The following is a 23,633-nucleotide window of genomic DNA, read 5'->3' on the forward strand; positions in this document are numbered from 1 at the left end:
CTATCTTTTGTTTGATTTGTTTGTTTGAGTTCTGTAACGTGCTCAGGGGCTGAGAAAAATGACCAAATAGAACTATAAATAAATTCAAATAAAATAAGCAAATCTGGAACAATGTAATGTATATATCCTAGGTGAGTTACGGATATAATTGAGACCACATTCCCAACAAGTCACCTAGTTGCTATGTGCAACATTCTTCTAGACCTGCTTATTTGAATTTATTTAGTCTTCTATTTTCGTCAGGCTCAAGGCAGGTTACTGCCTTTAAAACAAAAACAAACATTTACTGAAAGCTGATAGGCATGACTGTGAGGGCTGCCAGCAGGGCATACAGTAGGGCCTCTCTTCTTCTCCCCCTCTCCTCCAGTAGTTTGAGAAAATAAAAATAGTTTGGAGATACCTGATTGTGCTTGTTGGAATTGCAACACTTCCTTGTTTTCTTTTGCATAGACAAAGGTATTAAATAGAGAGCAGACAGATGAATGGAAAGGCTGGATGCAACTTGTCATTTTGATTTATCATATCTCTGGAGCAAGCACTGTAAGTTTGTTTCATTTTTAACATGATTATTGGGGGAGGAAAGAAATTGCAAAATTCTACCATTAAGACAAAAGATAAACAACTAAAATCCTTTTGTTTTGAGAATTGAATTTGTCTCAGAAGTTTTAGTGGGTGGATTCAAAAGTTTCAGTGGATTCAACCCCTTGCAATTATTCTTCTTCTTGCAGGGAGGGGGCACAGCTTTAAGCTATTTCCCTCTTCAGTCCACTGTGTGGAAACCATCTTGTTCCTAAGAGGGCCTCAGTCCACAGGAGTAGATTTTGAAGGAGTCCCTGGGCTGGCAGCAGGAATGGCTCAAAATCACAATCCTCTCTTGCATGCTTAAGACTAGGAGTTGTATCCAATCCAATATTTGCTTCATATATAAACTAAAGCAGTGTGAGCTTAAATTCTTAATTATGAAAGATGGTGCTAAAATATTTAAATATTATGTTGAATTCATTAACTCTGTTTTTGTAAACACATGATAGAGGATTTTCCAGAAGAACCTTTTAATCCTGTGATTCTTAGAGTGGAGCAGACTCCCTCACAGGTGGTATGGAATCCCTGGAAGAAGTTGTAGCATTTGAGGGAATGATAAGATCATGAGCAAGCTGGAGTCTTCTAAATGCTATGAACTACTGTACACTTTCCACACTGGATTTGTGGGGGTGACTGACTCTCCCCCACCCTCTTGCTCCTTCATTCCAAACCTGATTTGGGAGATTTATTTTCATGTCATCTTTCTGTGCCACATTTTTGGAGGAATTGGAAGGGTTCTGTTCCTCTTCTCATTCCAGTGTTGTACTAATGCTTTAACCCAGAGTCTTAGGTGCAACAGCTGGTTGCATGCCCAAACTGTATGTCTGCTCACATGTGAAACAAATGTTTGTTCATGTTGTGTTGCAGGGCCCTACAAGGTGGAATCAATTCAGAAGGGTTAATTGAGCTTAAAGCCCTGTTTGCATGGTAGTCTTATAGAGCAGAACAGAAACAGTTGGAAGCATTTGTCTTATTTCTCAAATATTTCCCGTTAAGTTGATTTTAATTTTTAAAAGTGCCCTGATTTGTTCTTGGGCTTTAAAAAAAGTAATATGATGTTTTCCTTAACAGTTCTTGCCTGTATACATGCACATTCGTGTATTGGTTGCTGCATATCTATTCCAAACAGGCTATGGGCATTTCTCATACTTCTGGATTAAAGGAGATTTTGGCATTTATAGAGTGTGTCAGGTAAGAAATACTTTTAACTTTTTATATAGGGAAAAATAGTTCAGAGATGTTATTACTACAAATGTGATGTAGTAATCTATTATGAATTTCTAAACTGATAGTCTTCAAATCCACAATATCCTCTGAATAATCTGTTACATGCTTTGTCTGAATGTGCTTTGTCTTACTTGCCTCTGAAGAATCTGACTGAGCTTCAGAGGTAAAAGCAAGGATCTTTGCCTAGATTTGGACATCTTTGGTAAATTCTGCCTCCTCTTGGCAGAGAAAGGAAACTTTTTATTATGGAGAGGCATCCAATAGAGGCAAAAGCTTGTTGCAGGCACGAATCTTTTTTATTTTATTTTACAGTACAAAAGTGTTTTTTTTGTTTCCTGTAGACAGCAATCCAGAAAGCCTGTTTGGCAGTTCTAAACTGCTTTTATATACACCTCCTTTACGATTTTAGGCACTTCTAAACTGCTTTTATATACGTTTCCTTTACGATTTAGGCAGTTCTAAACTGCTTTAATATACGCCTCCTTTTATATACGTTCTGAAAGGCAAAATGGCCTGATCCGCAAAACAATTAAGGAGATGTATTATTGTAAAATAATTGAAAGTATGCATGTTCTCAAATGCTCATCATTTCATTTGCAACAATAATCCCTGCACATGCCTGATCTTGTCTGATCTCGGAAGCTAAGCAGGATCAGGCCTGGTTAGTACTTGGATGGGAGACTGCTTGGGAATACCAGGTGCTGTAGGCTTATACCATAGTCTTTTGAGACTGAAGGTTGCCAACCAACAATAATCATATTGAAGTTGTTTACATTAAAATGTGGCCATAAAATTACCTTTCATTACATACGTTTAATAAAGAAATACTTTCCTTCCAATACTCAACAGATCTTATTTCGACTGAATTTCCTTGTCATGGTGTTGTGCATAGTGATGGATCGGTCTTACCAGTTCTATTACTTCGTTCCTCTGGTCACTGTCTGGTTTATGATCATATATGTTACATTAGCTCTGTGGCCTCAGATAGTCCAGAAGAAAGCCAATGGTAAATTTCCTTTTTGCATAGAAAGCGGTTTGTTGGCTAAAGTTGCTAAGCACTTTTATTTTACATGCAATCATGTTGAAATTTGAGTATGAAGTATTGTAGGTTTTCATACACTGCACTCTCACTAGTTTGCGAGAGAGAGAGAGAGAGAGACAGAAAGCGTTGCATGGCAAGACTTATGACCAAGTCAATCCTCAGTTATGCGTGACTAGATGGGGTAAAAATAGCTGAAAATAAGGGGCATGTTTTGTGGGAGCTGAAAATATGTTTGAGACATATTCCATTATTTTGGTTTAGCACAAATGTTAAGGTAATAATTTGTTATAAAGGAGCATAGGAACGGGTGGGCGGGTCTTGTGTGGGTAAGTGATTGAAATGTCAAGCTGTTATGAAAGCTGCAGCAATTAAAACAAGAAGGAAGCCTCACTTTGTCTTACTACTCTGTTCCTCAGGCAGCTGTGTCTGGCATTTTGGTTTACTGCTGAAACTGGTCTCCCTGTTCATTTGTATATACGTTCTAGCACATTCTCAGGTTTGTATTGTGTTTGCACACATTGGTATAGAGACGAATAGATTCTGAAAAGCTGAATTCAGGTATATTTTTATACATATAGTATATGAAAAACATAATATATTTTAAAAAGAAGCAAATTCCAAATCTTCCTAGCACCGTTGGTGGAAGTTCTGTACACATTTGCTTGGGTTAGTCCACTTTAACTTGGTGGGTTGGCTTCTAAATGAAAATACATAGGAGTGTTAGAATGGAACATTTACAGTACAATTCTTGGCATGTTTACTCTGAAGTAGGTACTACTGTGTTCAGCCTTAGGCTATATTAAAGGAAAAACACCTACAGCCATGGGGTAGTCATGGTAATGATCCTGAGGCTGTATACCCAGGCTGGAGTATCTGTGGAGAGCAACTGACATGCTTTCAGTCTGTGATAAATCCCTAGAAATGGGTATTGGAATGCCTGAGTTCATCCAAAGGCCTGAGGGTGGAGCATCTGCTTTCATAGAACACACCAGTCCATACTTGCTTGGCTGTTCAGTTTTGTGGGAGAGGTGCTATCTCCTTTTGTCTTTTGGTTTTTATTTGCTTGTCCTTGGTCGACCTGCTGACTAGACTTGCTAACAAAGCATTTCTAGTTATGAGAGTAGGACTGATGTATTAGAAAAAATTTTGTCTCCTCCTCTTACACTAGAAAGAATATAAAATCACACCTGGATGAGAAGACATGAAAAAGTCTATAGATCATAGTCAAAAAGAAAACACTGCTACTACCAGTACAAGAAGGCCACTACATTGTGGATCTTACTAATGCTAATTTAAGAAGCAGTTACAACAACCTCAATTTATTTTGCTGCATTGTGTTGTTTATAAAATGTCAGCATTTTATAAATCAAAACCAGATTGTTTTTACTTTCTGGTATTTTATCTCTGGAAACATAACTCCAAAATACTTCAGTTCTGAAGAAATATTTACATGCTGCTTTTAAAGAATCACTCTGAAGGTATTTGCATAACAAGCGTCATGCCCTGGTTTAAATGCAAACTGCCTGTGAAGTCTGGTAAGAGAAGTTGAAAGCATACCTATGAGCTGTTTCAAGGGGAAATGAGGGATGTATATGAATCTAGAAACACCCCCCCCCCCTTCAAACTGCTGATTGATGGGATTCGAGCTTTGTTTAGCAGGTTATCCACAAACTAGAGAACTGCGTGTGTAGTATCCATTTGAACCTGTCAGTTAAAAACTTCTACGTACCAGGGCATATAGTTTGTAATACATATTTGGAAATGAAATACTTTAAGTACTGGTGAAATACTTGCTGTTCTCTTACAAAATTCCATTCAGCTATGACTTTCAGCATTATGCTTGCTGAATATGTGACCTTAGCTTTTTCCAGATTTTAAATAGCATTTGAGTAGATGATGATCGCTTTTATAAACCCCACAAAAATGCTAGTTGAGTTCCCAGTTTCCTCTTGGAGATAATTGTTCAAACACACATGGCTTGGCATGGATTGATTTCAGAATGAACATTGTCATTTGAAAGTCTCACATTGTTGAAAGTTAAAAATTTACTTTGGCTAAAGCTGGTCAGTTTTGATTTTTTTTAATTAGTGCAATATATTGCAAACACTTTTTGTGTTTTTTATTTGGGTCAAATTTGTTAGATTTTTGTGTTTTTTTTCTTTTTAATTATTTCTGCTATCTCACTAATAATAACAAAATAAAATGCAGGTCCTAAGCATTTTGAGAAGCTGGAATGTGAAAAACAGATCTTTTTGACAGTAAAACACCACACTTCTAAAATACATTTTTGACCAGCTTTTCTCCTAGTTATCTTGGAGCAAGGCTTCATTGAGTTCTGTTGGTGAGCATATCAGGTGAATACTCCCATTAATTAGTTCCATCCATGGAGCTGAACATGATTACTTTTTCAAACGGTTGAGTGCATATAGAGTTTTTGTACTATATATTGGTGCATCAGCTTGTATTCTGAGTCTTTAAACCGTAGGTCAGAGCCAGCCTGAAGCAGCTCAATAGCACTTTCAACCCCCCCCACCAGTGCCACCCCCCAGCTGATGTTCCCCTTATTTGGCTCCTTCATCCTTTTGGGGTCTTGAGGCGAAGTAGGAAACACAGAGCATGCTAGGATTGTTCCCAGCGTGTTCTGCATGTCCTGCTTGGATTAAAAAGCCCTTGTGGAGGAAGGGGCAAGTAAGGAGGCTGGCTCTGTCTGTATTGGTAGGATGGGGAAAGAGGCAGTAAGTGTCTACCCCCCTCCCCCGTCCCCCTATCCACCACTTAGGGCATTGTTTGCTTCTTGGACTGGCAAACCTTCCCATAGATCTTTATGCACAGGAGCAGGACACAAAGGGATCTCATATTTTTCCTCAGCAAATATGGGGGGAGAGGAGAGGAATTGTAATTTGAAAGAATAGAAATTTAGCTTGTACTTGGACACTAGGATTTCTGGATGGAGGGGCAACCCTCCACCACAGGACTTATTCTGGTTTTAGGATGCGCAAAATATCTAAATCTGGGACACTCGACTGGATGGTGACATAATGAAGAGCTCTGTTACAATATTATGCGTTTTCTTGAACATCTACATTTGTCTGCTGTCAGACACTGTTATGCTAGAGTCCATTGACCTAGCCATGTTGTCTTTTTCATGTTTGTGTCTTACAGGGTGCATTTGAGAAGATTTTCTCTCTTTGGCCATTGTCCAAGGCTTTTGAACTAAATGGAAGTGTGTATGAGTGGTGGTTTAGGTGGAAATTGGATCGATATGTACGTAATGCTTTCATTAATGATTATGTGGTCCCTTTATATGCGGTATCTGTAAAGCATGGATGCCAGCCTCATGCAAGTTAGAGCAAATGCTAATGTCTTATAACTTGCAACAGGAACAAACCAGTGGAACAAATAACTCATGTCAGCCGCAGAAGTTTTGACTCTGTTTTTGAATAGTGTATATTGCAGCACATTTATCAAAGAAAACAATATATTTAAGTAAAGACTTTGTTGTGTTTGCCTATTCGTTACTTAGTATGTTACAAAAGTGGACTATTAGACTAATACAGTGGACACTTTGCTCCTTATGTGTCTGACCCAAAAATGCTCACTTCTTTTCCTGTTAAGCTTTATGGGACTGGAATTGGCTCTTGAAATCTAGGAATTGTAGATGGCCTTGCATGTTATGGATGGCTGCTTTAAGTGGACTGTACTATTACATTCAGCTGAAGTTTGCTAAAGGCTGCAACTGAGTAGTTCTTTCTTTCTCTTGCAGGTTGTTTTTCATGGGATGTTATTTGCTTTTATTTATCTAACATTTCAGAAACGGCAGGTCCTCTTGGAAGGAAAAGGGGAGCCACTCTTCCCTAGCAAAGTTTCAAATGTTTTATTATTTATTTCAGTTGTTTCTTTTTTGGTAAGTTCCCCAAATGCCTTGCTCAACTACTGTCTTTATTATTTGGGATTATATGGGGCGTGGTAGTAACCGTCATGAAAATTAGTAGCAAACCCTGGGCATGTCATCGTGACCAGCAGCTGGCCTGCTGATGTTGACATCAACAACTTTTGTCAGCTTCATTGAGCAAATGGGTATTGAAAGAAATTGTCAAGAGTTTTTCAGTAAAAAAGAAAAATACCCCTGAATATAAATGGTAAAACTAACATCTCTATAGCACTCCCCTGAATTGACTGATTTCATTTGCAACCTTCAAAAAAAATTGCCTCCTTTGTTGTATGCTAATATCCATGCTTATTCATTTTAGACGTACTCTATTTGGGCAAGCAGCTGTAAAAACAAAACTGAGTGCAATGAAATGCATCCTTCTGTTTCAGTTGTGCAGGTAATTATTTTCCCTTCCTTCCCTGTGATAGAATCTTTCCCCACAATTACGTTAAATAGGGCATAGAGTGTTAAGGTTCATGAAACAGCTAACTAATCTGACCATCATAAGTGGTAGATTGTAGTTAAACAACATGCAGTGATACATTTTTCCAGAATAAACGCAGTACACATTTGATGGCACAGGGATGTTCCAGTGTGGGTGCCCTTAGTTGGATAAGCATGTTCTATATAAACCAAGCCTCTGTCCCTGGGCCAGTGGGTCATGTGCCCCATGCCACCTGAATCCCCCATGTTGCCTCTTTGTGTGCACTGACGCACACCCCACCCCATAGGTGAGGGAAGAGGGTGAGCAGGCCTATGTCCCCCTTTCTTACTTACAAAGAATTTAGCATGCAGCTTTTGTGCTCTGTGCCTCTTCTCTTTGAAGTGAATGGAAACGGTGGCTGCATACCATGCTCTTCCTAAGTAAGGGTTCCAAATTGCCTGGCCCTGCTGACTTGGTGCTTCATAAGCACCAAATAGGTGGGGAGAGGTGACCTGGAGCCACAGCAGCTTTTTCTTCTCCCTCCAGCAACTGTGGAGGTCTCAGCAAGTAGGAAGGTGATTGGCACTCACAGCTATACAGTAGATGGCTGTAAGTAGTGCTGGAGCATAAAGTGATACCAACCCTTAACAAGGATCCTGTTTTTAGCCATGATCTTTCTGTTACAAAAACATAGGAACCTGAATGCCTTTTGAAAAAACAGTTGGTTATGCAGATAGGAGAATGCACCTCCAATACACTTACTCAGTTTATTTTTGTATCTTTTTATAAAAGATTGGTTTTATCTTTCAGATCTTAGCTTTCATCCTTATCAGAAATATACCTGGCTATGCTCGTTCTGTATACAGTTCATTTTTTGCCTGGTTTGGCAAAATTTCTCTTGAAGTAAGTAGCTTGAGATAGTAGCATTTTAATTTAAGAAGTATATGATTTAGTAACTAGACTGTTGTTGACTTGTGATGTGCCATTCTGTGCAGTCTTGAACATTTTAAAGTGGTGCTACCAAAGAACTGAAATACAAATGTCTTTTTATTGTCTTGAGAAATGAATTATGAATGACGTTATTTTTTCCTTATGCTAAAAAGGAAAATTCACTCTTATTTTTCTATAATTGCATTAGGAGTAACAGAGAACCACCTTTGTGATTTGAGTTTCTTACAGACCACAGAATGTAACATGTGGCTATATTCTAAGTCACTCCTGCAGCACTATGGCTATAATAGAGGTCCTGGGCAAAGAAGTGATTTCAGAATGTAAAATGTTGTCTTGCTATGTATTTAGAACTGTTCATCAAGTACAGATAGGGAAAGGTGAAAATTAACTGCTTCTCTGGCAAAGACTATTCTGGAAAGATTTGTGAAGCCTTATAAGGTTGTGTGGCATTAATTCTCTTGACCTCCTTCGTGGGACTGTTGTATGAGAAGGGCTTCAAACACTATGTGCAGTACTCATTTGAAACTGAATGGGTTTTAAGTTAGGGTATCTTTTCAGTTATGTCCTCACAGTCAATGCTTTTGACTTGTATCATAACACCTTGGGATGTGCTAAAGCCTTTGGGTAGCACCTTAACTAGCCCTTCTGTTGTCAGCGCCCTCTGTTCCTATAGGGAGCTCCCCAACATTGGAAACATAGTCAAGATGCTATCCTTTAGTGTTTGTGGTTCTGTTGGATAGTGCTGCTGAGTACAAAGTTCTGGATATTCTCCACTGACTAGTGAAAGGCACAAGCTCTTTCAAACAAATTCTTACCAGACTATAGTTCTGCATTTCATCTAAAAACATTTGCAAATAGTGAATGTTAATCTTGAAGGAACAGGAGAACAGCTTTTCCTTGATTAATGTTGGAGAGGAAATACAAGGAGCTTGTGTGCTTGTATCCATTGAAGGGAACCTCTTTTGCTCTTGTGGATACAACACAGCAAATAACACTATTCCTCAAACTGCTTTGGGCCCTTTTTGTACCTTGTTTTAGTGATAAGATTTCTGGTCTTCAGGGATGCCTTGTGGACACTTAGACAGGCAGACATCTAACTACTCTTATTTCCTTTTCAGCTCTTCATCTGTCAGTACCACATCTGGCTGGCAGCAGATACCAAGGGGATCTTAGTCCTCATTCCGGGAAATCCTATGTTCAACATTATTATCAGCACTTTTATATTCGTATGTGTGGCACATGAAATTTCCCAGATCACAAATGACCTTGCGCAGATTGTAATTCCAAAAGATAATGCAGTTTTGCTGAAAAGATTGCTATGCATAGGTGGATTTTTTTCTGGCCTTCTTATTTTATCAGCAATTCAAGAACCATCATGGAATTAATTCTAGGAACCATTAAAGTAACTTCAGGCTTGTGACTGAGCAAAAAACAAAAACTCAACTGGAATTATTAAAAAGAAAACTCCACAATGTTTGTATGTCCAAGCATTGCCAGAAAGATGTCACAGTGAAGTCTACTGAGCAAATTATATGATGGAACTGTTGTTATTTTGCATGGATGTCCCTGCCCCCCCCCCAAAACAGGAACAGAAATGCATACAGCTGCATGTGGGGGAAAAAGCTTTTCTACTGAAACACTACTTCTGTTTACAGATCTGTCTCAAGATAAATGGAGCAAGATGAGCTAAGCAGAGGCATTTAGAGACTGTTGCATTCCTTTTACCTTGAGGGATTATCACATTTGTTAATAATTACTAGTATATTCCAATTAATATGTTTGGATGTTTTAAGCAGCAGCTGGTGACTGCAAGAAGTAGAACAACCTAACCCTGTAACCTTAACCTGCAGTTAAATTCTAGTCATTGCACAACAGTTTGCTTACAGAATAAATCCATCCAATGTTGATGGACTATACTATATAGTAAATGGCTTAAAGACCCCAGTCTAACTGTAGGAGTTAAAAACATTGATGTGTGATCAGTTTTTTTCTTATAGCAATTGGGGAATTTCTGAACATAAGTTAGTAACTTGCTTTAATGATGACTATTTTGAATTTAGCTAATACATATCTAGGAAACCCTTCAAGCACTATGGAAAACATGATCACATTAAAATTCACGTTTACAAATTCTCTAGCATAGCATTTCATTGAAGGTAACTGTCAGTAATTCATAAGTTTCATAAATGATATTTATATGGAATGTTTGAATAGTCTTATTTTGATTATTTTTTAAAACTAGTTTGTTTTTCAGCAGTGTTTTTTGGTTTACATAATCAGCTCTTTGTATCTGAGTATATTCAGTTCAAATGCCACTGTCCCATCTATTCTCCCTTCCACTTTCTGCTAACATAACTGACTTGCATTTGTAGAAGAATGATGTAGCTAGAATGCAACTGAAGTCTATTCTTCCTCCTCCCAGCCAACCCCCACAGAAAATAAGACTGGAGACTTTGTATAGCAATCTCTTCAGTGAAGAGGTTAGGCACCTACCTACGACTATCATGTGGCTGTGTGAAGGTTGCTTTTCCCATTTTGGAAGTGGCCTTTATCTCTTCACTGAGAATTCAGATCTTTTCAAACCTCACATAAGACTAACAAACAAGAGAAAGTAAAAAAATTACCCACAGCCAAATATAGGTTAATAGGTTTTAGCCATCACCCTTTTATGGGGGTTGTAAAGAGCATGTCAAAATCCTTGTAGTTAAAATTATATTATGCATAAACCTATGAAGAATGGATGATTTTTCTCTCCCTGATGGATAGAATGAACCACTGCAGAAAACTAGTGATATGAGAAGTTCCTTATTGAAGTTTAAATTTTAAAATTGTATATCAAATTACGTTTCTGCATAGGCCTTTAGGCTTACTTTCATTTCTAGTTATGGCTGTTTTGCCTCTTCACCATTTTAAATATGCTCTGTACCTTTGAAAAATAGTTCAAATTGAAAGAAACGGATTGCAGTTTAAGTTCTGAAGATTAAGCACAACTCCCTGGTTTTTGATCTGCTGAATTCATTAATTCCAGCCTTGTTTTTGTGGGAGCAGAGTAGAATACAGGTTGAAGTAATAAGAGTACAAATCCTAGAGAGCATTTTAAAATATGTTTCACGTATGGCCTATGTAGGTATTGCAGATGTCATGCTGTGTTTCCTTTTTAGGGGCTGCCCCCACAGCACCCTCAAATTTTTCTGGGGAGAACCAGCTTCAAAAAAAGTTGAGGATTGGCACAAGTTTTGGGATGGGGAAGGAAAAATACCTGCATGCCCCTGTGGTGGCACTTTCTCCCTTTTAAAAGCTCTTGTGCCCAATCTCCGTTGGGAGTTTAAAAAGCGAGCTTAGGTTGCTGTGGGAGAAAATTTTGCAAACACATATTGTGTACATGCTCCTTTGGTCTTGGCCTTGGGCATCTAGCAGCTTGTCCCAATTCTTGTTTGCTGCATACTGTTCTAGCACTTGAAGAATTAATAGACAGTATTGTTTTCTAAGCATATGTGCAATTGTATGTAATGAAACAGCAGGGCTTTTAATTTATAGTGTTTCAACATATACTTTGATGCTAGGGACTCTGGAGTCCTGTGATACCATAGTGAAGAATAATTCCGAGGAGAAATTCCTCTAAGGAGCAATGGGATTCTTTCATTTAATGTTTAAGTTGAACTGTCTTGCTAGCGACGTTAACTAGTTTAATAATTTTTACAGGTCTTTCTTTTCTCAGTTGCCTGTTTATTTTGAAGGGTGTGGAAAGTTGTACTCTGCCACCAATTGGTTCATTTGATTTACTGTGTCAGTTTGATTTCGTGAAGCACTGTAGTGGTGGTTGGCAAGTTGTGGGCTGCATGTACAACTGAACATTCATTCCTTTATTAGGAGGTGAACACATTTCTTAGGTGTGGGAGCTAGTTTTTGTTTTTATGTTTATAAACCAAGTATTGTAGAGTTTTTATTTATCTGTTGTACAGATTTGGTTAAAGTTTTTTATGTTTGAAATATTGCACTTGTTTGCTATTTACTGTATGTGAGATAAAATATATTTTCTTTTAAATTTATGTGAAAAATATGAAGTAATTTAAAAATTAAATAAATTGTGCTGTGGGTGCTTATTTTTGTACTGAAAGGAGCATCAATTAAGCAGGAGTGTATGTGTGGGTTTTTTAAAAAAAAGTTCTATTAAAATCTAGTGATATGCTTAGTTTGTTTTGAAATCTTATGTAAAGATGCATCTATTTGAATTTCCTCACAAGTAAGCACTGAAAAATTACAAGTACAAGGTTTATCTGAAAGACTGCAAATGAATAGCTGAAGAAAAATCCTTACCAAGGTAGCATTAAAAACAAGTTTCTGATAGTAACTCAGTTTTTGCTCTGTTGAATTTAGAATGGCTGTCTACCTACAGAGTTGATTGAAATAAGTCAAAGATTTTCTGTTGAAGTAAGCAAACACTGCAAAACACATTCTGGCTAACTGCTTTAACCACCCTTATTAAGTCTATCCATTTTGCATGCTTGCAGCTTTTGTGGAACAAATGCATGTACTTCCAACACATTAAGCAGTTTGCCACATAACCAAGAAAACAGAGGAAAAGGGATCGCCACTGTTTGGCAATACCTTCTAAGAAGTACCTCTTGCTTTTTAGAAGCAAGAAAATGCAGCATATTGTGTGTAAGCTGATTCCTGACCTGTCCAGTGTGCTAGTTAATGAAATTAAATACTATGTGTACAGTCTTCAGTTTTGTGCAGCACAATAGAAGGAGACCACAAAAGCATTAAGTAGGCCAGCACAATTTAATACTAAAAATTGCTCCAGAATCACTCAGGCCTGGGCACCTATTATTGCCTTTGTAAAATACCTTTGCATACCAAAATTCTGCTTAAAGATCGGGGGGGGGGGGGAGAGAGACAATGAATGTCTGTTTTAAAGACCATTTTAATGTAGCAAATATAAAAGCATTTTACAAATTGTTGAAAATGTCCAAAGTACAAAAAGATACAGTACATTAGTAATACGGAAACAATACCATTTGACACTGGAATATTTAACACTGTAGACATGCATGCTTCATCAGAAAAATTCATGCATCATTTGAGGAAATCAGGAAATAAGATGATCCTGGTTGCTTTTTAGTTACAAATTAATTGCTTCTGTAAGTTTCCTTTCTTCAGGAATACCATTTACCTGTAAATGACAATTCGCAGAAATGTTATTTAGAAGAATCAGAAGTCAACTGGATGTGGTTTTAAAGCTACAGGTTGAAATTGCCATTATTCAATTCAGCCTTTGGTATACCTTCGGATGAATGACCATACAGATCAGATCAAATCTAAAATTAACATGTAGAAACATTTATTAGTGGCTCTTCAGGAAAGCACTAAGTAATACTTGCCTCAAATCTTTGAAATGTTGTCATACGAAATTCTCCTTTAGTCCCCGAAAGCAGTAATAAAAAAACAACAATTCTGAATACAACACCCCCTAAAATGTATTCAAGTTGAGATGCACCTAATTCTTCCTCTGATAGTAAACACTTTTAAAGCTTCCTTTATCTAATTCACCTAACTTTTGCAATTCTGCTTTATTTCATGCACTTTTCCTAAAAGGGAGCACACAGAAAGAAACACTGATGATAGACTATTAGGTGAATAGAGCCTACTGCATAATAATTACCAAGGGCAAAGCACCTCTATGCTACAGTTTTCACTGTAAACTTCACACTATCCTACTTTTTGAATGATAGCTGAAACATCTGCATATTTCCATGCAGCCTTTAGCCTACTGATTTAAAGGGCTTGAGTGACACCTAATTCTACCCCCATGTCCTTGCCCACCTGGGCAAATGGAGAGCAGATCATCAATGATATCACCAGAGGTCCTGAAAGCTAAAGAAGACCCAGCAAGGATGGCCAGGACTGGAGGGTGAAGCTTGGAGGAGCGGGAGAGTAAAAGAGAAGGATAGACAAATGCAGCCACAAGCAACAAAGGAATAGAAAGCAGCAGTAATAGAAGAGTGCGGCAGAGAGACCATATAGCATGAAGGCAGGACACATTTGAAGAGGAAGCACAGCAAGGGCTGCAGGTTACAGGGGAAGGAGGAAGCCAAGTAGGGAGAAGAGGGGACTGGGTTGAGGAAACAAGAGGGGGGGAGAGGTGCAGGGATTTGAGTGTGAGGAGGCAAAGGCTTTCAGTGACTTTGCAGCAAACCTATCCAACTTTTTGAGGACTAAGGGGCCAAAGCCTCAAGCCTACGATCATCGAAAGTTCAATAAAGCACCTACCCCTTTACTACCAAGCCTGGTCAGTGCCCCTCACTTGGCACCCTTCAATGCAAGCGTTTCGTGTTGCATCCATCAGTGGGCTGGCTTTGTACCTTGCTAACGTATTTCTGGTAATGGCAGATCCCACAGCTGCCTTCTAAATATGGAACTATTTCCCTCTGTTCTCTATATAGTGTCCTACATATAGTTCTCTCAACCAGCCCCACTTTGTTACCATTGTGCACTTTATGAAACCTGATCCAAGAAAATAGAGTCTGTGATCACTTGTTGATAGTCCAAGTTATATTACAATTTTTTAAAAAAATAATAAAAGTCACCTTCTGTTTGCTGCTGTGGAATCTGGGTCTGATGGGGTAGGTTCCTAATAAATGATAAAAAAATTTCAAATGTAGGAATTTAAAAACTTCTATCCTGTTTTCCAGAAAATTAAAGCAGCTTACAACAACTTACAGTAGGGTACAAAATAAACGGTACAAAATATCAGAACTGAACAAAAATAAAACCTCATTCAGCTTCCAATTTAACAAAACCCTTTAAAAAATTTTAAATACACACAGGTGACCAAAAACAAAAGGCCTTTCCTAAAGACTAAGTCTTAACTGCCTGCCTGAAAGGCCAAAGTAGTGGGCCTCTGTCAGCAGGGTATTCCGTAAACTTGGCACCACAACTGATGGACTCTGCTCCTAGAAGACATCTGCCAGGTCCTCAGCCAGCAGGACCACATGAAGCATGGTATCGAAAAGAGCACAAATGAGAGCTGGCATGTTGTGGTGCCTGAATCTCTGCAGTTCAAATCTCGCCTCAACTGTGAACTTGCTTGCCTTAGGAAAGCCACTCTGTATCAACTTAATTCCTCACAGTTCCAATCTGGGGATAGTAGTACTTACCAGCCTAATTCTAATGTCCAATTTACAGCACCAAAATGCCTGGAGTATGTCCAAGGAAACCCACAGGTGACCTGTAGGCTTGCATGGAGGTAAGTAAAAAATGTTCTTTACTTACCTCCTGTTTGCCTTCTGATGAATGCCATAAAATGTGGCACACCTTTGTGTGGCTGATGTGGTGGGGGATAGCTCTGGGTTCTTAGAATTGTTATAAAGATTACAAGATAAAATGCATGGAACGCTCTGCACATTCAAAAGCAAATATACAAATACTTTTGGTATTAGTTTTACAGAGAAAGAGAGAGCATATGTATGCTATACACACTGCTGTGATGTTCAAACCGAAAACGCCAGTGGTTTTGCTCTGCAAAGCAATTTCAAGTTCCAAAAAGGATGAATGAGAACAGCAGAAGGCAAAATATTACTCAATTGGTTGTTCTGCAGAAACGTGAAAAATTGCTTACAAGGGAAAATTGTGCAAACTTTTTTGAGGTTTCAGTTCAGGAGTACACTGTAGGATTAAGAAATGCTATCAGTCATCTATATTCATCAAATGGATTAATCACTACAAGGATTCATCACTACAAGGATTAAATCATAATCACTTCCACCAACAACAAAAAAGCTCAGAAAGAAAACCTTCAAAGTTCCAAAAATGATTAAAGTTGTAGTAATGAATTGTCTGTAATTGCTAATGAAGTCAAGGTTAGAAGTGAAAGTGATAAGATATGTTTTAAGCCAGTGGTTCTCACGCATTTAGCACCGGGACACACTTTTTAGAATGAGAATCTGTCAGGGCCCACCAGAAGTGATGTCATGACTGGAAGTGACATAATCAAGTAGGAAAATTTTTAACAACTCTAGGCTGCAATCCTATCCACACTTACCCAAGAGTAACTCCCATTTACTATCATTGTTAAAAGAATATACATAGTAGCTTGTTAAATGTACAGGTCTGTAACATTTCCCCAAATGCAGTCACATACCATGGTAGCATCAAGTCTAATATATTCAAAATAAAATGTTGAAATGAATGGGGACCCACCTGAAATTGGCTCGCGACCCACTTTGTGGGTCCCGACCCACAGTTTGGGAAACAGTTTTAAGCAACTCATTTTAATTACAGATAAAATTTTCTGTTCTCAGTGCAATGGAAGGCTGCTTCAGTTTGGGATGGTAATATAAAGTTGAATTCATCTCAACACATATCTTTACTCTGTAGACACATCTTGATATGGCTTGTGACAGGCAGAAAATGAAGGATGCTCCATGCATGAAAAAGAGCTCGAAGAAAGGTATATGATTTGAAGTAATCATCCAATGCATCAAATCGAAACTAAGTCATAACCGCCTGACAGATCATTGATTATACAGTTGCAGGAGCTCCTCTGCTGCATTCTCATAACTCAACAGTACAGGCAAATATCTGACATAGGCCATTTTCTTTCTTTTTAAAGCATCCTTGGTGGTTTTGCTCACTGGGAAATTATAGGTTCTCCTGATATTTAAATACATTAAATGCATTTGCAAAATCAACATAATAACTCTGGACCTTCTATTGCAGCTTACTTAAATGATTTCATTTGGCTGACATTCACCTATACCTCTTTATAGAGCAATCCTGGAAGAGATGAAGCACCACCATGCTGTACCGTACAAGCCATCACAAAAGTGCCATAAAGCACTCTGTGATGACCTAGAAGTTGCCAAGGCCAGCATGGAGGCCCACACTGGCCTTGGTGCACCTGCAGAACACCGAGTGCATGATAAGCGGTGCCGGGGAGGGAGGAGTAGGCAGCTCACTTCTTGGGAGGAGGCAAGATCAGCAGCAGCTGTACATGCTAGATCCTATCCCCTTCCCAGCCTGATCCACCAACACAAGGCAACAGGGTCTTGCACCAGCTGCAAAGCTTGCTAAGATCTGAGTTGCCCCTTTGGCCCCACTGCATTGGCATATGGTGGTAAGAACATAAGAACAGCCCCACTGGATCAGGCCATAGGCCCATCTAGTCCAGCTTCCTGTATCTCACAGCTGCCCACCAAATGCCCCAGGGAGCACACCAGATAACAAGAGACCTGCATCCTGGTGCCCTCCCTTGCACTGGCATTCTGACATAGCCCATTCCTAAAATCAGGAGGTTGCACATACACATCATAGCTTGTAACCCATGATGGATTTTTCCTCCAATCTTGTCCAATCCCCTTTTAAAGGCATCTAGGCCAGATGCCGTCACCACATCCTGTGGCAAGGAGTTCCACAGACCAACCACACGCTGGGTAAAGAAATATTTTCTTTTGTCTGTTCTAACTCTCTCAACACTCAATTTTAGTGGATGCCCCCTGGTTCTGGTGTTATGTGAGAGTGTAAAGAGCACCCCTCTATCCACTCTGTCCATCCCCTGCATAATTTTGTATGTCTCAATCATGTCCCCCGAGGCGACTCTTTTCTAGGCTGAAGAAGCCCAAACTCCATAGCCTTCCTCATAAGGAAGGTGCCCCAGCCCAGTAATTATCTTAGTCACTCTCTTTTGCACCTTTTCCATTTCCACTATATCTTTTTTGAGATGCGGCGACCAGAACTGGACACAATACTCCAGGTGTGGCCTTACCATCGATTTGTACAACGGCATTATAATATTAGCCGTTTTGTTCTCAATACCTTTTCTAATGATCCCAAGCATAGAATTGGTGGTGAATAGGATTGGGCTACCCATCAATGCAAAATAATGTTATTTTCCTTAAAAATATAGGGATCTCTATTAACAAAGTAAGTTGATTTAACTGTCGCTTTTTATGGCCTTTAGGCACCAGTGTTTAAACACTCCCTTCCATGCTAATATATACAGGTTGAGAATAATTATTCACGTGGGTTCCATTCCAAGCACTCACCTGGATAACAAAAAACGCACTATAGCAAATCAATTTAAAACAACAAAGTTTCTTTGCTCCAGTGATTGAAAAACAGCCTTGCTGACCTTTTGACTCTAAGATAAGAGTCATTAAGAAGACAGTCCATCAGCACTTCACTCAGCCCCTCCCTTCACCAATGCAAAATGATCACCTTTCTTTCACATGCTGGGGGAAGGGAGGGGTCTGCAGGAGAGAGAAGGATTAATGGATTGTTAGCCTGCTGCCCTCTCTTGCTCTCATTAAGGAGGCTGTTGTTAAAGGACTGTTCAGTTTTTAACACTGATTTTAAAGGGATGTATTTTTCCCCTTCTCCAGGATCAGCACATTCTTTCTCATTTGCAGGGGCCATTCGTGTTGAGGCAAATCCATGCATAAAAAAATCAGTGTATATATAGGTTGGATCTGTAACCTGTTAATGAAGGACAATAGGAAGAACATAGAAAGCAAGGAGGAGGAGCCACCAGTGGACGACATGTCTCCAGAAGCTCCTGTGAGATAGTTTGCCTTCCCCCAATACTGCAGGTCTGAAAAGGACCTGAAGATCTTCGTCAGGCGAGACAAGATTTTCATCGGTGCAAGGTATCTGGCTAGACTGAAAGCCCAACCCGGGGGGGGGGGGGGGGGCTTTCTTCTCAGAGAAACCTAACCGTTTGAGATAGTCATGGGGAAGCAGCAGTGATCTGCAATTAAGCTGCTGGCTCCGTGCTAAGATATTGCCTGCTTACCTGTCTCAGACCTCCCTCCCAAGACCAAACCTGTAGCAACCATCAATACAGTGTAACAGAGAAGGGGGGGATAAGGAAAGAAGAAGACAGGGAAAGCATGAATTTAGGGGAAAGCTTAAAAAAATTAAAAACTGCTCTGCTGAATTGACAGTTCTGCTAAATGTCAAGGTAGTCCTATTGGCAATGTTTCTTGGCAAACTAACAAAGCGTCTAGCTAGCTAACCACAGACACCTGCAAGAGATGAACTTTAGAAGACTGCACACATTTTAATTAGAAAAGCAAACATCCTTGCCCAAGTCAAAGTGAGACAAGGCTACTCCCTCTTTGAAAGTAAGGAGGGGGTGAAAAGATGAAAGGGAAAAGTGGGAAGTACCAGGGAAACTTCTGCCTTTGAAGGCTCTTTGTTTGAATTGCAACTGAAATAGAAAAAGGCACATATAGACAAAGCTAGGGCAAGATAGTCTTGTCCCAAATTGTAATTCACATATGGGAACATAGTAGCCATTAGAAGCAGGCCATAAGGAACTATAAGGAACCAAAGTTGCTTGATATTAGAAAAGTCTTAATAAAAGACAGGAAGCCTCAGTCTTGCAGAAAAGCTCACAAGTGTTCAAATGTTTGGATTAACACAAGGGAAAGCTATGCACAGGTAAGATAATGGTACCAGGCCATCCTAATGAGGGATGAGTCAGCTCTGCCACGAAAATATCTTATGAAGTCGGCCTTCATACCTGTCTTTGTGTTATACTACTCTCTTTTAATGATGTTACCTGTCAAACAATCTGTATAATTGGAATGATGGATATGAATAAGGTTCAACACTGGGACAACACTGGATAAATGGAATTGTAGCACCCCTTACTGGTTTTTGAAAATTTTGTAATTTAATATGTTTAAATGCCTAATTTTACCTTTTATGGAAACCTGTAACCTGAAACACACCTATCAGGTGTCTCTAAGTTTATCTACAGTCTATTAAGAGTTTGCCCTACCTATGATGCAGATTTTCAGCGAATAGGAAGTCTAGATTTCAGACAAAGAGCCGAGAATCGTATAAAAATGTCTCAACCCTCTGAAGAGGGCCTTCTGGATTTGAACTAAGTCTCCCAGAGGCCACAGACATGTCCTGCTGAAACAATAAACAGCCTTCATAGCCTTCCACCTTTCAGTGTCTTGCTTATTTGGTCTCAGCAGCACTGGACAGACCCACCCATGTCTACCAACTGGTGCTGCCCTTCGGGGCAGGGTATGACAATATCATATGAAGAAAAAAGCATGAAGTGTAAAGTTTAAGTTGAAATTCAAGATAAGCACTTGTCAATGTTGTCCCCAGTTCTGATTGACTGATTTGGTTAAAAGCCTTGGATACATGGGAGGTGTTAATGATAACTTTTTAAGGATGTTGAAAGTGTTTTTTATTTTGTAATGGAATAAATCAGTGGTGGACTATAATTATAATTACAACTTGGTGTGTGGACTAAAATCCAGAATTATTTTTGGACATAACTCTCATTAAACTTTACTTATCTCTCTCTCCATTAACCACATTGAACTGCAAGAGGTATGTAAGATATGCAAGGAATTTCTGGCTGATAGAACAGTGCTGTGGTGCAAGCAAGGAGAATAATATGCGGTGGACATCTTGTGGATTAGAGAGAAATTGCAAGATGGATCCTGTTCCAGATTTTTGAGTTCAAATCATGTTTACAAATATGGAAAGACTGCTCGAGATGGAACGACAGAAACTGAGTCAGTCCTTGCAGATTCAAGCCAGTTTAAAGACTCTCTCTCAACAGATAGATGTGTGCAAGGAGCAATTGGAAGATGTGAAGAAACAAGTAGAAGATAAACAAAGGAATGAGAAAGTGGAAAAGATGATGGTGAGGGATGAAATCACCATCAGAAGAGTGGGTACAGAAATTAGAAGAGTGGAAAATCAACAGGATCTAGAGGGGACGTTGATGGAGATCAAGATAGAAAAGATGGACAGAGCAATATGGGTGCACAAAATACAAAATTTATTGGAACAACAAGAAGAATATATATCCTAGTTAATTGGAAGAATGAACATACTTTATACAAGAAAGTGTGAACCTATTGGATTCTGTTATAGAGATAAATTATTAAAGATATTACAGGAGAAAAAATGGAAAGAAAGAAAGAAAAAGAAACCTGAGGGTTAAAGAAAATTGGAGGATTTTATTTAGTTAATAACTGGTTTAAATCTACTTAAAAACCAAATACTACAAAATTGATACATATGAATTAGAATGAATTAGAAAAAAATAGCTGGAAATGTTAGCGTGTGGATGAATGGTTTTATAGGTGGCTATTATGTTAAAGAAAAAATTGTAATCAGATTGGAGAATGGTAAAGAACATATTACAAGAGATTGTTGGTTTTATTATAGTTTGGAAATTATAATGTTGGCAACCTTCAGTCTCGGAAGACTATGGTATCGCGCTCTGGATGGTTGTTCTGGCACAGCGTCTAGTGTGGCTGAAAAGTTTGGAAAGTAGATTATTATCATTTGATATTAATGAGTAATTGAATTAGTTGAGATGATAGAAAGTGAATATTTAGAAAATATATTATAGGGAATTAGGAATTTATTATATTTGATATAAGAAATATATAAATGAGTAGAAGAGTTAGAAGTAGATGGAAGAATTGTTTTATATGTTATATTTTGGTAATTAGATTATTTTGTTTTAATATTAATGAGTAATTGAAGTAAGTCTATGTTAGAAAGTGAAAATTTAGAAAATATAGCACAGGGCATTAGGGAAATTTAGTATATATTATATAAATAAATTGATAAATTAATAAGAGGTAGAAGTAGATGAGTAGTAGATTAGGAGATATAGTATGATTAATGAGTAATGGTACATGGTATTTAGCACTCCTAAATGTATGTTATATGTTTGTATGTCTGTGTTTGTCAATTAAAAATATTAAAAAAAAAAAAAAGGCAGAACATAGAAAGCTACCTTATCTTGAGTTAGACTGCTGGTCCTTCTAACTCTGTATGGTCTACACCAGGGGTGTCAAACATAAGGCCCAGGGGGCCGGCTACGGCCCGCTGAAGCTTTTCATCTGGCCCTTGATCTCTCAGCTGCTAAGCAATGCTGAGGTGGCACTGCTGAAAATGCAGCCCGCATGATAATTGGGCTCTACCATATCTTGAATTATGATCAAGATTTGCATATTTTCTCTTCTGCCGTTTGCAGCTACTGAGTTCCTAAGTGAGAAAAAAGAGCTTATTTCTGGTTATGACCTGTTTAAAGACATCATCTCCAGCCCTCAGATGGCATCATGAATGCTATTCGGCTGTATGGAATGTGTTTGACACCCCGGTCTACACTAACTAGATCTACCTGGAGATGACAGAGATTGAACAATGATGTATCAGATATCTGATGCATCACAGTGCAATTGATGAAGTTGGTTCTAGTCTGAGAAAATTTAAGCCACAATAAAACTGAATCTTTAAGGTGCCAAATGAGCTCTTTGTTATGTAATGAAATCTAATACTGAATAAAATCCCCATTATGCTATAGTTGATGCCAAATCTCTATTCACTGTTACTGATTTTCAATTATATCATTGTTTCCTAACCAAATTATCACTTAGGACCTCTCTAATTTTGAAAGTGAGATAATCTTATAACAAAGCTACCCATGTCTACAAATTTAGAAATTTCATGAACAATATATGAATGGCACATACAGGTATGCCAGTTAAAAGTTTTTCCAATAGCCAGCAGAGGGAGCTGAGGAGCATTATATGGCAAAAATAAAAAAGTGACTTAGTTGTTTCCATTGCCTGCAGAACAAGCTACACTATGCTATATCTTAAGAAATTTTTGAATGCCAAATTTGGTTTGAGCCAAGCCTGAGCTTAATCTACTAGACTCACCATGGACATATGACTCATCAGCCAAGAACGAACCGAGTAAAATGTTAGAAACAGATCATTTAGAGTGGAAAATTATAGTTCCTGCTCTCGGAGATACAGTGCTAGTGAATCACATTCCTTCCTATTAAGATTACAGCTCTCAGCTTGTGGAATGTGTGCTTTCCATGGGCATTAACGTGGCACAAAGGCTCTTCCACCAGCGGCAGCAGCTGCTTTGCCATCTCTCGCATGTGGGCAAGCCCAAGAGCTGGCCTGGCATCACCCACCAAGAATAACACCATAATAGTTAGAATGGCAGCAGAGGGCTTCCCGTTCCAAGACCATGTGGTGGCTCTGGTAATGGAGGCCTTGCAGAAATCAGCTCGCTCAGATTCTGGGGCAAGGGAACTACCACATTATCCAGAGTAGGCACTACTGAGGCAGGCACTACGAAAATAGGAAGCAAGAGGGGGTGAGTCTCTCTTGCTTCTGCTCATTACAGGAGGAGACTCTCCTTGCACATTTTGTCAAATGGGATACAGTCATACAGGGAGGAACTCAGCACACCCTGTGATGACTTTGACCCACAGCTAATTATGATTATTAATACCTGCATCTGCTGACTGCCATCACAGCAATGTCAAGTAGAACCCCCATGTGATGTGAATGCTGCCTAGCTGTGAGCCCACTGGCAGCTTCCATGGACATTCATGTGGGGACAGCAGCAAGAGCCAGTCCATAATAATACTGGTAGTCCAGATCCAGCACTGTTACTCAAGTACTTAA

General features: G+C 38.8%; 2 protein-coding genes across 3 annotated transcripts in view; one reads left to right on the forward strand and one right to left on the reverse strand.

The window, feature by feature from the left end:
* Positions 1 to 12,302, forward strand: part of CASD1 (CAS1 domain containing 1) — a 39,265-nt gene extending 26,963 nt beyond the window's left edge. Inside the window, exons 10-18 of the mRNA XM_066630986.1 lie at positions 451 to 540; positions 1,654 to 1,773; positions 2,659 to 2,815; positions 3,268 to 3,347; positions 6,014 to 6,115; positions 6,615 to 6,755; positions 7,102 to 7,179; positions 8,017 to 8,109; positions 9,276 to 12,302. Of these exons, the coding sequence (XP_066487083.1) occupies positions 451 to 540; positions 1,654 to 1,773; positions 2,659 to 2,815; positions 3,268 to 3,347; positions 6,014 to 6,115; positions 6,615 to 6,755; positions 7,102 to 7,179; positions 8,017 to 8,109; positions 9,276 to 9,542 (1,128 nt within the window). The 3' untranslated portion in view covers positions 9,543 to 12,302. The remainder of the gene's footprint in view (positions 1 to 450; positions 541 to 1,653; positions 1,774 to 2,658; positions 2,816 to 3,267; positions 3,348 to 6,013; positions 6,116 to 6,614; positions 6,756 to 7,101; positions 7,180 to 8,016; positions 8,110 to 9,275) is intronic.
* Positions 12,303 to 13,083: 781 nt separating this feature from the next.
* SGCE (sarcoglycan epsilon) overlaps positions 13,084 to 23,633 on the reverse strand; it is a 42,388-nt gene continuing 31,838 nt past the window's right edge. For both annotated transcript variants that reach the window (XM_066627765.1, XM_066627764.1), the window contains 2 exons: positions 14,748 to 14,791; positions 13,084 to 13,333 (listed from right to left, as the gene is read on the reverse strand). In XM_066627765.1, the coding sequence (XP_066483862.1) occupies positions 13,317 to 13,333; positions 14,748 to 14,791 (61 nt within the window). In that variant the 3' untranslated portion in view covers positions 13,084 to 13,316. The remainder of the gene's footprint in view (positions 13,334 to 14,747; positions 14,792 to 23,633) is intronic.

The sequence above is a fragment of the Tiliqua scincoides genome, chromosome 5 (assembly GCF_035046505.1).
Source record: "Tiliqua scincoides isolate rTilSci1 chromosome 5, rTilSci1.hap2, whole genome shotgun sequence".
NCBI classification, from domain to species: Eukaryota; Metazoa; Chordata; class Lepidosauria; order Squamata; family Scincidae; genus Tiliqua; species Tiliqua scincoides.